This window comes from Sceloporus occidentalis, unplaced genomic scaffold (assembly GCF_023333645.1).
Source record: "Sceloporus occidentalis isolate IW3139 unplaced genomic scaffold, rSceOcc1.0.p SCAF_1, whole genome shotgun sequence".
NCBI lineage: Eukaryota > Metazoa > Chordata > Lepidosauria > Squamata > Phrynosomatidae > Sceloporus > Sceloporus occidentalis.
The window spans coordinates 90,984,702-91,001,333 of NW_028316981.1; the positions used below are offsets into that span (position 1 = coordinate 90,984,702).

Below are 16,632 nucleotides of genomic sequence, written 5' to 3' on the forward strand. Positions count from 1 at the left end.
TTAGCCTGGTCTGTCAGAGAGCTCTGAGCCACAACAAATTACATACCCCAGGATTCTGTGTGATGGTGTTAAAACTGTATTAATTCTACAGTGTAGATGCAGCCAGAGTTGAAATAAAGGTTCCATGCAGCACTTTAACATAATGTTGCATTACTTCCCCTATGATAAAAATTTCACTGGAATATTTAGTGTTCAATGGGACTGTGGAGACAACAAGCCTTGGCACTAGCCAATGGAAGTGAAGCCAGGAAAAGGTGAGGGCTGCTCCCCGGAGCAGATTTGAAAAGGTTTGATGTTTTATTGTGCCCTGAGGGGTGAAGAGCCATTGAGGCTAGATTAGGCTGCTGTGTGAACAAGGCATAGTGTTTGGTGACTAGTGGTTGCAGGTATCCAGAAGAGTTATACATGCACCCTTTGTTTACGCGTGGGATCCATTCCAGACGCCCCCATGTAAAACAAAAAATGCCTATGCTCGAGCCCATTTAAATGAATGGGGCTTGTGCATGCGGTGGCGTGGCAGCATGCACACACCACAGGCACACACCCCATTCATTCCTAAGGGACGCACCACCCCTTCCTCCCCGCATGGCTTTCAGCATATGTAAAGCGCGCCCGCATATGACATGGGCGCACTGTACAGTACAAAAGTTTAAGAAAGGTTCTGTAACTTAGTCTGGAAGGGAACATATACAAAGCTATAAAGAAAAAATTACAAAAACAAGCTAAAGAAACTGTTAAACTGTGTAACTAATAAAGTATTTATACACCATATCTACTGTGAACACCATCCACTAAAAGAGATAATGTATTCAGCCTGACTTGTAAATAAATCTATTGCTTTGTTTCAACAAGCAGCGGTCTGAAGTGATTTCAGAAACACGTTGAAATTGCTACCAACATTGAGAAAAATCTTTTAGGTCTGCGTGTGTGGCTGTCAAAGAATAGTTGGTGCCAAGCTGGGGGAGGGGGGAGTGAAACCCAGAGTGCTGGCATCTACAGAGAGTTATGATGCAGGACACACTTAAGAGAGTCCCGAGTTCGAGTCTCGTAATGAGGAATTGGTGAGATCAAAAAGACCCACTGGGCTGCCATCGGAGAAAGTAGTTGAGTGGGTGAGTCTCATCATGACAGGGACTTATGTGAATCAGTAGCTGATCCTTTCCCACATCCCCACAACTTTTAACTAGAAACTTTCATTGAATAATTTGAAGAGGCTGTTGAAAGGCAATTAACAAAATACTCATCTATAAGCAACTCCACAGCTGTGATCAATAGAAAGCAATGGAATCAACCAAGCCTGCAAACAGAAACTAATTTTAAACTTTAAATGCACAGAGGATCAGGAAACCCTTAAGAGCATTTTGTCTGCACGTACTCAGTATACTAATACTGCAATTGCATTTTCCTGCTTCAAAATTTGCTACAAATGAGATCTAAAAATATGAAAGAACAGCACAGAAGACAGGAATACTGGATGGTCCATAACAATGAAGCAACAACCATCTCCCATATTTTAATATTCAAGTTTGTTTAGAATTTTAACCATTTGTAATGGCATTTTATTACCTAGAAACCAATGACAACATAAGTGTTGTTGATAAAATGTCATTCAGGAATCAGGTATTAGACACTTAAGCTGTATCTTCAGCTAATAATGCAATTTGATACCACTTTAATTGTCATGGAAATCTAAGGTTTGTAGTTTTGTGAGATACTTAGCCTTCTGTGTCAGAGAGCTCTGGAGCCACAACAAACTACACATCCCAGGCTATCATAGCATTGAGCCATGGCAGTTAAAGTCATGTCAGACTGCATTATTTCTGCAGTGCAGATGCAACCCAAGAGACAGTGATATTATCTTTCCTGACTGTCTTGAAAAGTTCTTTACTGACTCATACACAGCTTCTGCTTATCTCTGCCAAACTGAGTTACCCCTGAAACTTCAAATTCCTCAATTCCCTGAGAAAGAATTCCACTGCTGTCTATTGCACCTCTATCAATCTAAATTGATTAAAGATGGTAAAGGGTTTTTTTTCTTGCTTCCTGGTTTTCGTTTTGTTGTTGTTAGTTTGATGAACCAAGTACCTGGATCCAGGTCTCCTTAAGTGCCCATTCCAATATAATATTTGATAAGTCTGTCTTTTTGAAAATTATTCCAATAGAGATACACATGACAGAAGAGACTGAAGTAGCTTTTGGAACAGAAATGTAGGCAAGAATTTCAGTTTTGTTAAGGTTTGCTTTAGAAAATATCAGTTTATAATCACTTAGGAATCTGGACATGAAGTGTTTCAGTGAATCCATGGTAAGCACTCACAGCAGATAGCAGAACAAGCAGTGATATCTGTGAAATCAGAATGAACATTCTGCTAGTATTACAGTCACAGTTTTTATGAAGGTGGAGGTTGTTATTGTTGTGTGTCTTCAAGTTGTTTCCGACTTATGGCAACCCTAAAGCAAACCTATCATGGGGGTTTCTTGCCAAATTTCTTCAGAGAGGATTTGTTATTGCCTTCCTCTGAGGCTAAGAGGCTGTGACTTGCCCAAGGTCACCTAGTGGGTTTTCCTTGCTGAGCCAGGATTCAAAATCTGGTCTCCAGAGTCGTAGTCCAGTGCTCTAACCACTACACCACACTGGTTGGACTTATATGGAGGTACTAATAAAACAGTGGAGAAGTAGAAACTTGTTTGTAATGTACTAGCTACTAATATGATTACAGTCTGACTTTTGCATTTGTGATTAGGGATGGGAAGCATATTGATAATTATTCATTCCCAGGTCAGAAAACAGGTTTCATGGTGGTTAGGAAATGCTATCAAGAAGAATGGACCAGTGAGAATTTTGGACAGTCTTCTGCTATTTAAATATCCTTAAGTGTTGTTGAGGAATTATTCTGCAAAGAAAAATATGCCAGGCTTTTGATGCAAATATTGCATCAAAATATTGGGTTTCCTGGGCAGAATATTGGGTTTCCTGGGCAGAAGACATTGATTGCTGTACAGGAAACCAATTTCCTGCACAGAAAACATTTTTTTTAACACAAACCCACATACATATGCATGCATACATGTGTTCACACACACATTTTTTTCTCTGCAGAATAATTCCTCCACAACACTTCAGGATGTTAGATTAGAAGGAGAATTCTGCAGATTTGTTTTGTCCCTCAAGGAGAAGACAACTACTGCAATTATTCATCTTTGTTTGTGAGTATGAGGGAGTAAAGTACTGACATCCCTACTTGAAATGACACTTAAAGCCCCAAACAGTTTGGGACCTTAATATTTGAAGGAGCACCTCTCTGTATACTACATCTGACAGGTCTTCTGGAGAGGCCACCCTCCCTGTTACGCTGCACAAGATGAAGAAGGGCCTTATCTGCTGAGGCCCCTAGTTACGGAATGCCCTTCCTTTTGGAGGCTTGAGTTGTACCTGCACCAGCTTCATTCCAGTGACAAATAAAAATATGGCTTTTTTATTAGCGACTTTGATTTATTCCTAAATATACATGCACATGGTTTTAAATATACATGCACATGGTTTACCCTTTTTAAGCTGTTGAGTTGTTCATAATGCTTTTAGTTTGTTTAAATTATTTTTATTGTTTTAGATTTTAATTTGCTTTAAACTGCTTAACTTCAATTTATTTGTAGATCCATGAAAGAGGACAGGATAAAAAATACCTTTTGTATCCATTTCACAATATTCTCTCATGTACCTCCTTAACACACGCACACAATTGTCTAACATTGTAATAGAACTGCCTTCTCTCTTCTTGGTCTTTCAGTCATTGGACCAAGTATGCCAACAAGTTGTATTTTGGTTTGTTTGTTTTTAATTTCTAGCTGTGAGATATTCCATTATATCCATAATATAATAACATTCCATAATATCTCAAAAACTGAAAGGATGTATAGGAAGATTGTTTCAATATACCAATGCTAGTCTAAAGCCAATAGCTATAGAATTTCTGAATTCTATACCCTACATTTCCTTAGGGCTTTTCCCCCATTTCATGAGGTTTATGCAGTTTTAGAGTCCTGTTGGCAGAACCACTGCTTTTTATATCTTGTTCTTTTGATTTGATACTTCATTAATCTCTTCAGGATCATATCAAGTGCTCTAACAGATTATCCAAAGTTGGCTTTGACTTTTCAAATAAACACAGAGATATGACAGAAGGTAATGATGGAATTTGTATAGTTAGGAACACAGCCAAGTGTATCTGCAGACATTTTACAACAATCTATTAATAAACTGAGCATTCGTCTTGTGCAGTATAATCATCTATAACTGTGAAGCTAGCTTTATTTAAATCTGTTAAGTGCTACTGAAATGACTGTTGTGTTATAGAAGATATAAAAATGCAACAGTTCTTTGCAAACTGTACTGATAAATTTTAGAGAATAATTACTTTGGTGTGTAAAGGGAGACAATAACCTAATTTACTTGGAAGTGATGCTTATCCTAATTTTGTGGGAAAGACAGGATAAAAATAAAGTTAACAATAATACTGATCAGAATTTGCATTGTTTTCACTGAGTTCACTGCTGAATGTATGTTGTATTCCAAAGTGTAAAAGAAAAGAAAAAAATAAACATCACTTAAGAATAGCTATCCCATGGCAGTTCATAAGGCAAAAACATTCCATGAGTGGAAGTGGATTTCTGTCAGGCTCCATGATCATACAAACATAGAACGCTGCCTTATACTGAGTCAGAGTGTTAACATGAGTAGTTTTATCATCTTCATCAATGGATCTTGGAGCAAGAAGGGGTACCATAAAGCTCCATCAAAAGTGACAAAGATAGCTGTCCCCTCTCACTTTCCAAACCCCAAGTTTCAACCAATGCTGTTCTCTTCCAGTATGGCTACTTCATTGCCATTGGAAGCAGGGATTGAGGAGCAGAGGAGACAACAAGAAATTAGCTAGGCACACCCCTATGGTGGAGACCAGCAAGGCAAGAGCTGTGTTCAGAGGGGATGACTGTGGCTGAGGTTCTTAAAGTGAGGGCGTACAAGTTTCTTCATCCCACGTGACAGAGTTTTACTGTACAGGTTAAGCATCCCTTATGCAGAATTCTGAAATCCAAAATACTCCAAAAACTATAACTTTTTCATGGATTGCTGAGATATTGACACTGTTGTTTTCTGATGGTTCCGTGTATACAAACTTTGTTTCAGGCACAACATTATTTAAAATATTGTATATACTTGCCTTCAGGCTATGCATATAGTGTGTGTATGAAACACTGGGCTGAAACAGATGGCTGATAAAAGCCCACTTCCGGGCATCATCAGAGCGTGGCATTTACACAGGTCTTTTCTACTCCTATTTGAGATGAATTCAAGCCAGATTGAGGCCACGGCATGTGTTTGCCGTGGCCCCAATCCATCTTCGATGGGGGCAGCTTCAAGCCACATCTTCTTGCCTTTCTGTTCTGGCCCATTAATAACTTCTGTGTTTAGACTTGGGTGCCATCTCCAAGATATCTCATTATGTATGTATATGCAAATGCAGGTATTCCAAAATCCGCCTCCAAAAAGTTCCAAAATACAAAACACTTCTGGACCCAAGCATTTCAAAAAAGGGAGACTCAACCTGTACTTCATCCCACTCCACGATCTGTTAAGGATAAAAGTTACAGAAGCCCCATCCTTGATTCAGTTTGACAACCCTAAATCTAGCATACTTGTGAAGTTAATATTAGGAACTATTTCAAGGGTCTTTCTATAAGAACCGATATTCTAATTGTTAGGCTTTCCTTGGTCCTTCATTCAGCTTAGGCACGGTACAGATGAGTCCTCAGTGATGCCCTTGTCACGTACGAGGGTTGCCTCGGGGCAGAGCGCCCACAGGCCCCGCAACCCTAGCATGTGGCAGTGGCATAATAACAGTGGCACCACTATTGTTATGTAAGTGGCCGCATGGCGCTGCGCAGCATTTACATAATGAGTGCGCCAGTGGCATACTTGTTACGCCACCCTTGCAGCGTAAAAAGAACCCACTTTTCGCAGGTCCTTTTTTCTGTCAGAGGGAAGCCGTGTGGTTTGGCGGCTATGGCTTCCCTCTGGTGGAAAAACAGGCACCGGCAGGCTGCCGTTTTTTGGCGGTCTGTACCACACCTTAATTAGGTGAAACTGCTGAACATTAAACTTGGTGGCATAATTGCAGATACAACTCTGGCCTTGACAAATGAAATTTGGGGAAATAAAATAAAGAATTCAGCCCCAGTGAGAAAGTGTTTCAGCCATTTATTCTTTTGTAGAGAATAACTTTGTGCTCCCCAACACCCAAAAGTGATGTTGCGATGAGACCATTTTTTTAATAGGGGGAATAGTTGAGGCATAGCATTTAAAGGATGCAAAGCACAGGAAATGAGGATTGTGTTTCCTTCTGTCCTGCCCATGGTGCTTTAAATCTATCCTCCCCACCTTCCTATGGATTCAATTGCAAACCTGGTTTTAAGCAACCTACCTACTGTCATTACATCTAATTTCATGATGTTGGCAGTAAAATATGTGAATTATGGTGACCCTTTAAAATGTGAGACATTCCGTTGCATCTTATTCTACAGTTTCTCTGGAAGTTTTTTTTTCCTTGTTTGTCTTTGTTTTTGGCTTCGGATATGCAATCTTTTCAAAGATTAACTGGCAAAAAAACTGTTTCTTTCCATTCTCCCTTGTACGTATTAGTGTCAGAGTCATGCATACTTTTCTATTACTAGATTCCTGTTCTAGGTGACAAAGTCACTTACCAAACATGCACACATAACAGTGATGTAGGCGAAAGAACAAACAAATGGTGCCCAATTTCCTGAAGTCACTTCCTGTTTTCATTCAACTCTCCAAAATCACTTCTTGTTCCACTGCCATAGTCAGGAGATGCTGACAAAACGATGACAGGAAAGAAAGATGCAAGTTCTTTGTTGTTCTTTTTCAGCTTGGCTTAATGGCTGATGCCAAGAAATGGACTTTTTTCTGAAGTTATCATAATAATAAATAAATGGGTTTATATTCTCTAACACGTGATCTGTAAAAGTCAGTGTCTTTGCAAGCTGCTTATATCCTAGCTCCCTGTAGTAATGTCCTCCGGTTTTACCCCCTTCTATTGAGGAAGTGCCTATTGCCAACATTTTCTTCAGGAGGAATTGGTGAATGGTGATCACAGGACAATACTCAAAGATTAGCAAATAACTGGCCAAAGCAAAATGAATGGATGTGATAATCTAGACTGATTTGAGAATGAGTAGTGTGAGTATACTGTTAAATACATTATACAATTTGATGTCAAAGAGGAATGCAGCTAGAACATCATCTTCCCTCCCAGATAGGAGGTAGGAGTGGTAAAAGTCCTGAATCTTTCCATTCAAAATGCCATTCATGCTGCCATTCTCTTTCTTTGTCAGACGGTCAGCAATTTGATAATCCAAGAAGCCAATGTTTCTGTCATGTACAAGTGTGTAGCCTCCAACAAAGTTGGTCGTGATGAACGGCTCATCTATTTCTACGTAACGAGTGAGTATCAGCAAGCAAAGAGGCTCACTCTTTTGCCTCTTTGTCTGCCATTTGTTAAAGGCCTAAATACCCTAAAGGTACCAGATCTAGTCTGTTCTTGGAAGCTAAGCAGGGTCAAACCTGGTTAGTATTTGCATGACTGCCAAAAAATACCAGGTGCTGTAGGTTATATTTCAGAGGAAGGAAGTGACAAAACCACCTCTGAGTTTTCCTTGCCTAATAAGACCCTATAAAAATTTATGAGGTTGCCATAAGTTGACAGGTGACTTGAAGGCACATGCACACATACATGTGCCATTTGTTCAAACTGTGTATGTCATTCACAGACATTTGGAGGATTCAGAGATTTGAAAAACAAAGTTCAGAAATAATTGAACTGAGCATATTCATCTGATCATGATGTACTGTACTCACAATCAAACAACAATCTGTATCACTACATGTATTTATAATCACCTTAGGAGATGAGATGCAGGCCACAAGAAGACATTAGTGACTTAATAGCAGTGCATAGTCCTGAACTAAATTTTTAGCCATATTCATAATATATAATTTCCCACACTCCGGAGCAGAATTACAATGCAATTTTGATATCTGTTGTACATTATAGTACATTATAGTAGCAAAGAAAGAGATGTTACCAAGTTAGAAAACAGAAAACACAAGCTGAGTCCCCCCTCATGTTTTCTGTAAGTGGAGAAATACATACTATTTTAGCTGGACTGGGAAGTAAGATTCCCAGGCATTCCTGATACGATACCACCCTCTAGTGTCCTGCTCCTCAAAAGCTGTGCATTTTGTCTCCATAAGACTGAAAGTGTAAACTAATGAAATTGGCTGCCTGTACCAGAATCGTTATCTTTCTGATGAATATGTATGATATGTGCAGAAGAGAACCTATGTTTGTCAGTTTGAAACTCACTCAATTTCACAATAAGAGAATGGAATCACTCTTAATTTGAGTTTAACCTTTTGTGCACTGCTTCTAATTGCTCTTCTCTCAAGCAACACATCAAATTTCCATCATATAAATATGAAACTGTAGTTGTATAATAGTAGCAGCCATTTCATCTTAGTAGGCCTTGGATTCTCTTATTTGTGGGTGGCTTCTTTCATTGCTTTTTAAAAAGATACTGAACTAGCCTTGTGGCCTGGAGTTTGAGAAGCTTCGGCTTTTGTGTATATAAATAACTAAATACTTATATGATCAATGGTATCCCAAGTTCCTAAGCACATGGGCAGAATAACAATACATATGCATAGATTTCAAAGACACAGCTATGTTAGTCTGGATTGGTATGGAAAAAGAGATTGTAGCTCCTGTATGCTAGATATTTAGGCATTAGAGTCTCAAATCACACACCTGTTTCCTTATCTTGCTTCTCTGATAGCCATACCAGATGGATTTGAAATTGAGTCGCAGCCTTCAGAGGAACTCATTGAGGGGCAAGACCTGAGGCTAAGCTGCAATGCTGATAATTATACCTATGAGAACCTTCAGTGGTATCGGCTCAACCTCTCAACATTGCATGATGAAGAGGGCAACCCAATGGTTCTGGACTGCAAGAACGTCCATCATTATGCAACAAAGATGCAAGGCGAATTGCATTTCAAACCCAGCTCCAATTATGCTGCATTGACACTTACCATTCCAAGTATCTCTTTAGAAGATGAAGGAGATTATGTGTGTGAGGTGCAAAACAGAGAGAACAATGAAAAACACTGCCACAAAAGATACATCTCTGTGCATGGTAAGGGGCTGGAATGAAAATGCTAAGGTTCATAAACAAGACTTTGTGGTTATGAAGGCTGTATTGTGATAGAAATGTTTGGGCAGATCAAAACAATGGAAACACTGGATATGAAGAATTATAACTTTCAGATTTATCCTAGACTGGAGTGTCTGGAAAATCATATTTGGACCACTCAGAGTTATCCTAGTGATTGGAAGATCATGTTTGGGCACAACATCTTGCTTCTTGTTCATAGGGCTCTTCCAGATAAGTCAAATGAATTGGGAAGTTGCAGTATTTGTTGGTGTATGTTTTTGAATGTCCAAATAAAATAATCTCCTTTCCTATATTATTTTTGGCAATACCTGGCACCAACTGCAATATTTTATTTTATTCCCACCTTCAAGAGGGTTTTGCTTTAATTCCAAGACAAACCAGAACAATATGTTCCTTACTCTGCTATTCTTCCTTATATTTTAAAAATTAATGTTACAATGCTATAAAGCATCAGTTAAATGGCACTTTCCCACTATAACTGTGTGACTCTAAAAAAATGTCCAGGGATCACTTCAGTATATGATGACATGATTTTTAAGGGGAAAAAAACTTTTGGAAGAGTTGTAGATCAAAGAAATGTTTACAAACAGCTTCCCGAAACAATAAGAAGTGAACAACTAGCAAAACTGAAAAATTCAGGCAACTATATTATAAGAACTCACACTTCTGTAGGTCAGTCAGAAAAAGCCCATAGTTTTTCTATGGAAACTTGAGACAACTTTAATTTAAAGAATTAATAAGAGTTGGTGCTAGCCCTCAGAGCTGAAGAAACACTGAGAAACGGGGGGGGGGGGGGGGGGGGGGTGTGGATACAATGGCTCTAATAGTAAATACAGTGTTTTCCAAATGCCATATATAGTCATCTCTAAGTCTAAAAAAGTTTTCTCAAAAATTGACCCCAAAATCCTAGATCGACTTATTTACAGATCAGTATGGTAATGTGATATTCCCCATGCAGTTTCTTTCTGTCCTGAGCCAAGCAGATGGAGTCCTTGGTGACTGACTGATTGCTACTTGTTTAACGGTCCCTCTCCCACCCATGTGCTTCGCTGTCTTGGGAGTGAAGGCTGAAGCACTGAAGCCTCGTATTGATTGCTGCTTCCTTCTTGCCCCTTGCATACACACACTGAAGGAGCCTCCAAGGTTTACACTCAACCTATCCATGGGTCATGTCAAAATCCATAATTTTGGCCCCAAAACTTGCCCTCAACTTATAGTCAAGTATATACGGTATATTCTATGTTTATTATTTTTAAGTGGGTCTTGTGCCTTTCTGAGGCTAACTTGTGATTTTTAAATATAAAGAGTTAGAAGTAATGAAGTTTATAGTTATCATGAACATGCTGTCAGAGTCAGCTGGCAGCAGTAGGATGTTTGTTAAAAATAATATTAATATTTCATAAAAGTGAAATGTCACATGCCATAACATTATATTCTTGTTTGCAATACATGAGTTTCTGGACAAATATTATTTGTAGACTTTTAAGGGCCAATGATAAGGTAGCATTCCTACCTGCTTAGCTATATCATTATCTCTAACACGTCTTCTGCTTTATCCCAAGAAAACAGTTGAAAGTTAGGTTATAAGGGAGGGGCAGAATTCTGGTTAACTCTACCTAAAGATCGTATTGGTTGTGTGAGTACTGGGAGTTCTCGCCCCCTTCTTCCTCTCTTCTGATGTGTGAATAGTTTGGGTCAGTGCAACCAAATGAACTGTGGATAGATTTAATTCACTGAAGCACATTCCTAGTTTCACTGTGAGCCTTATCACATGACAAAAAAAAAAGCCAAGACACAGTGAAAGAGAAATAGTTTTCTCCATGCCTCTCTGCAAGTTGTCATTATCCTTGCAGAAGGCGATGGTTGTAAAAGTATCCCTTTTGCCAAATGGATTTTCCCCACATGGCAACAGATATGCTTTTATGATCATCTCCCTCAAAAAGAGAACAGAAGTGCTTCGACGGCATCCAGAGAGGGAAGGAGAAAGCCACTTTTCTCTTGCTGCCTCTTGGCTGTCTTTTGTTGTGCAGTAAGACTGTTAGTGGAGAATATTATATCTCCTTCAACCAGCAGAACATTAACTGAAATCTCAAACACCTTAAAGACACCTCAGTGAGACAACATTTGGCCACATACTGGAAGAAGAGCAATACTTGATGTTATGGCCTGGTCCCATGGTGGCTGCACAGTTTTTACATATTTTGCTTACTGTATAAAAAGGACAGTGATCAAAGTCACCTTCCAGAGTGTTTCTTGGTTACTCTCCAAATTATTTTCTTGTGCTTGACTTTTGTTATCTTAACTACTCTTTTAGCACTGGAGATTCCCAGGTTGAAGCAGAACCTGTCAAACATCTTGGTGAACGTGAGTGATTCTATAGAGATGCGCTGCAAAGTGGATGGCACTCATATCCCAAACATCAACTGGTATAAGGATGAGAAGCTGGTAGAAGAGGTCTCAGGTAGGGTAGACTGAAGGAATCTGTGAATAGGAAAACCTGGGTAATGGATTTTCCTACTTGTACAGAACACCTGGAAAGCTTTTGTTTGGAATATGGAAATTTGAAAGTTCAGATTCATGTTGTTGGTTTTTTCAAGTCACTGTGTTCAATACTGTTCCACTTGCCATATATAAAAATTAGTCTATCATTGTAACAAATACAAGAAAAGTGTTGTCTTTATACCATAACGTTCTGACACCATATCTCCACCCAGCTATGTAGTGCTTGGAAGTGTTTGGATAAGTTACTATCTGTCAGGTTATTCTGTTATAATGATGAAATGTGGATGTGTGCTTTCAAGTCATTTCTGACTGATGGCAACTGTCAAGCAACCTTATCATGGGGTCTGCTTAGCAATATTTGTTCAGAATGGATTTGCCTTTGCTTTCCTCCAGGGCTGAGGGAGTGTGACTTGTCCAAGGTTACTCAGTGGATTTCCATGGATGAATGGAGATTTGAACCCTGGTCTCCAGAGTCATAATCAAACGCTCCAACTACTGTACCACACTGGCTCTTTTGGAGAGGAGCTAAATGTGGGTGGGGGAGGGTAATAAATTAATGGAAATTATGTTTTGTATATATATGCTCAGGTATTCAGATTTACAAGAAGTAAATAAGATATGTCTATAATTAGTGCAAAGAGGCCAAGTGATTACAAAAATGTACATTAATTTTATTGAAATGCTTCCCAATGACAGGAAGGCAATTTAGATTGTCATTCTACAGTTTGCATGAGGCTTCCTCCCCCATCCCACAAAAATAACAATCTGTATATGAAAAATTGACAGCAACCCAAAGAAGCCACTTTATTCATGTAATGGAACCACAGATAATATGTGCTTGGTTGCTTTCCTGTTCCTATCGCTAAGAAGTAAGACACATTTGATATTAAACAGTGCACGTTATCAGGTGTGACATTTGAAAGTTTGGGGAAATCTCTGGCTAGGAATGTAATTCTTCACTAACGTATTCTTGAAGGAAGCATTGAGTAATTTTAACAGTTTTCTTCCTGTTGAAGAAACTTTTCCAAAACTGTGCAGTTTTTGAAAATTATTAACAGTTCAGGACTTATTCTATGCAAAATGCACATATGGGTTTGCATAGAAAACAGGATTTTCTGGGCAGGAAAAAGCATTTTCTGCAGGGGCGGGAACTCATTTCTCTCACAGAAAAGGTTGTTTTTTCCAAACACATATATACACATACATACACTCACCCATGTGCCATTTTGGTGAATAATAAGTCCCAAATTCCAAAGATTCTTATCAGCCCAGGATTCTCCTCAACAAGATTTCTAGAAACACATTCTCAATTATTTTGGGAATATTTTCAGATATTCTTTCCAGCTCTAGCTCTGGGTTTCATGCACAGTTCTCATACACCTAAGTAAACAGTTCCTTTGGTTCACAGTTTTATTCTACTAAGTGAAATTTTTATTGCTACTAATTGTAGCAAACCAGATTACTACAGAAAAAAAGGAAACAAAATAATTTGGATATCAATTGAACAGGCTGAAAAAATAAGAGTTAAATAAATTACTAGATGCACTGATGACTGCTTTAAACTTTTTTAGATTTCTAGCTATGGAGCTATTGAAAAACACTTGCAAGGTTTCTGGCCTATACTAACAATAACAAGGATACAGAAAATGCTTTTAAGAATTACAAAAGAAAACTGTGTATTAGGGAGATCTGTGAAAATTACCATATGACAAATTAGAAGCCATGTTTCGTGATTTATCACCTGTCTGCTTCAGTCACCTCTGTATGGGCATAATGTTTTCCATATGAGTTGTGCTTTTCTGTGCTGTATTTGGGTGCTACTGCTTCACAAGTGGGAGATGAAGCATATCTCCATGTATGTGCCCAAGAACCCATGACAGCAGTGTGGTAACTGATGGTCAAAAGAACTGATATAATTTTGATCATCATGGTCTAATTTAAGCCTAGGCTCCTGCTGTCTACAGATACTTTTAATATCAGACCAAGGTATGAGAAGCCAAGCCATTGCTAGGCACCACTAGTCTCACCTGAAAGCCCTTGCCCTTCTGCCTATTTTCAGGGATTGACCTGGCAGATTCCAATCAGAGGCTGAGTATCCAGAGGGTGAGAGAAGAGGACGCTGGGCTTTACCTGTGTAGTGTCTGCAATGCCAAGGGTTGTGTGAATTCATCCGCCAGTGTCTCTGTAGAAGGTACTATTACTAACTTCATCCCCCGCCTAAGCCTATAGAGGGAAATGTGTTTGGAAAGAAAGCCTAAGGCAAAGAAAGAAACACTGTCCAAATAACTAAGAGGTTCTTTGCTTTGCTTAATTCTCTCACATTCAAGTCACAAAAATAATACATCCCTAATCTTGGCTCAATCAGAAGTAAGTCAAGAATATTTCCAACAGGGGCGCTTCTCTTCTTTCTGAATATGGTTTTGCTATTTGCCTATATCAAGCTTTCTTCTGTTGCTAATTCTGCCATGGTTCTTCCTAACATGTAGGTTCAGATGACAGAACCAATGTCGAAATTGTGATCTTGATTGGGACAGGTGTCATTGCCATTTTCTTCTGGATTCTCTTGATCCTCATCTTCTGCAACATTAAGAGAGTAAGTCACCCTGGAGCTTGGGAGAAGCTTTTTATATGTACATAACTACCTGTTACATATACGCTGTTATCTTTTGCATTTAACTAGTTACATGAAAAACTAGTTGTTTGTATTTAATTCCTTTTTGGAATCACTGAGGCATAAATCACAAGAAAGTGACAGCTGCTTCAAAGAACTTGGAAGAAATAAATCACCAAGAACCGATGGCATACCAATAAAGCTTTTTTAAGCTATAGTAATGGAATCCATACACGTTCTAAGAAAAATCTGCCAAAAACAAAACCATGTCCTGCAGACTGGAAACTCCCAATATACGTTCCAGTCCTCAAGAATGGGGAAGTAATAATAAGTAGACTAGTGCATCAATCTCCCATCCAAGCAAAGTCATGTTCAAGATATGTTTATCACATAGGGACTGAGAATTACCAGATGTCCAAGCTGGATTCAGAAAAAGAAGAGGCACAATGGAGCATATTGCAAATATACAATGGGTAATGAAATTCCCCAAAGAATTTCAGAAGAAATTCAGCCTATGTTTTATAAAGTATAGCAAAGCCTTTGATTGTGTAGCAAGAACTGGCATTGCCATAACACTTCATTGCCTTGGTGGTGTGTCATCTATATTCTAGACAAGAGGCCACTGTCAAGACAGAAGATGGAGAAATAGAATGGTTTCAGGTGTCCAGGGTATCAAACAAGGGTGCATTTTATCACCCTACTTGCTTATTTTGTACACAGAATGTATCATAGAAAGTGGGTTTAAACTCAAAGGAAGGAGGAATAAAAATTAGAGGATAAAATATCAGTAATTTAAGATATGCATATGACACCATATTTCTAGCAGTAAGTAGCAAAGACCTGAAACAACTACTGAGATATGTTAAGAGGAAAAGTTGAAAAACAAAGTTATAGCTGAATATTTTTTAAAAAAACATGAGGAAAAGATACATACCTTTACATAACTTTAAAGTGGATGATGAAGATATCAGAATTAAGGAGATTTTACATCTTGGCTCAGTTATCATATAATATCATATAATAATATTTGATGTGATGTGATTTGTTTTATATTTGATGTTTTTAATTTGTTTTTCTTTTCTATATGGTAATTTTATCTATTCCTCTTTTAATTGTTACTATCTTAGAGTGTACGCCTTGGGCAGGCTTTTATATACTCTTTAATTTTACCGACTTTGTACAGCGCTGTGTATAATTACAGCGCTTTAGAAATAAAGTTTAATAATAATAATAATTATCAATCAAAATGAAGACTGTAGTCAGGAAATCAGAAATTTGAAATATGCTAGGCTGGTTTTGTGATACCATATACCACCAAAAAGACAAATGAGATGACTGCTCTGAGGTTGTCATACTTCAGACATATCATACTTCAGATATATCTCATAGGAAGAAAGGAAAGCCACATTGCAAGTGAATTGGCTAAAACAAGGAAGTCATGGCCCCACATTTGCCAGAACTGAGTGAGGCTGTCAGTAACAGGGTGGCTTGAAGATCTCTCATTCATAGGGTCACTATAAGTGAAAGCCAACTTTATGGCACATAAGAATAACAAAGGCACAAATAAGTTACATTATGAGTGCAATTTAATGAGAAATAATGCCCCTCCTCTTCCTGTGCAGCCATAATTTTTAAGTTATTGTTATTGTTACCGGGGGGGGGGTGTTCTCACTAAATTGTAGAGGAGAAATCTGGCATGATTCATGTTCTGGTTTGTGCTGCACTTCATGTAGCAGCCTCCTGGTGTTTTGTGGCTGTTGAAGTGATGATGGGACAGATGGAAGAAGTGTATGTTCTGTATCACAGGCCTGGGCTTACAGCATTCAGGTGTCAGTTGAATAAATTAAAAGGGATTGATTGATTTACTTCTAAGAAATGTGAAAGAGGTTTTTTTAATTTGTTATTTGACCGTAGCTAACTACTTTGGAGGTTTAGAACTGGAACTATAACCAATTACTTTTTAAAATTAGTTTTCCAATTGCCAGGTCTCATTCTCTGCTTGCCTTCTAGCAGAGATTGATTTGGGGAATAAAAATGAACTGTCAAGAAGCAATGATTCCCACAGGATGACCACCTCTATGTTCCCAATCAATGAGTTGTTGTTTTTTTCCCCCTTGAGTCAAAGAAGTAACTGGTTTTCATCAGAACTAAAAGCTGGTCTTGGCAACCACCACTGAATACAGCTGGCATTGCAGTGGAAGTAAAACCAA

At 38.5% G+C, this 16,632-nt stretch overlaps 1 protein-coding gene across 3 annotated transcripts in view; it reads left to right on the plus strand.

Moving 5' to 3' along the window:
* Positions 1-16,632, plus strand: part of FLT4 (fms related receptor tyrosine kinase 4) — a 147,290-nt gene that overhangs the window by 96,699 nt on the left and 33,959 nt on the right. For 2 of the 3 annotated variants that reach the window (XM_089528826.1, XM_089528837.1), the window contains exons 12-16: positions 7,411-7,519; positions 8,911-9,270; positions 11,624-11,770; positions 13,871-14,002; positions 14,298-14,404. In XM_089528826.1, coding sequence (XP_089384952.1) covers positions 7,411-7,519; positions 8,911-9,270; positions 11,624-11,770; positions 13,871-14,002; positions 14,298-14,404 — 855 coding nt within the window. The remainder of the gene's footprint in view (positions 1-7,410; positions 7,520-8,910; positions 9,271-11,623; positions 11,771-13,870; positions 14,003-14,297; positions 14,405-16,632) is intronic. The other variant, XM_089528846.1, reaches the window with a different exon arrangement.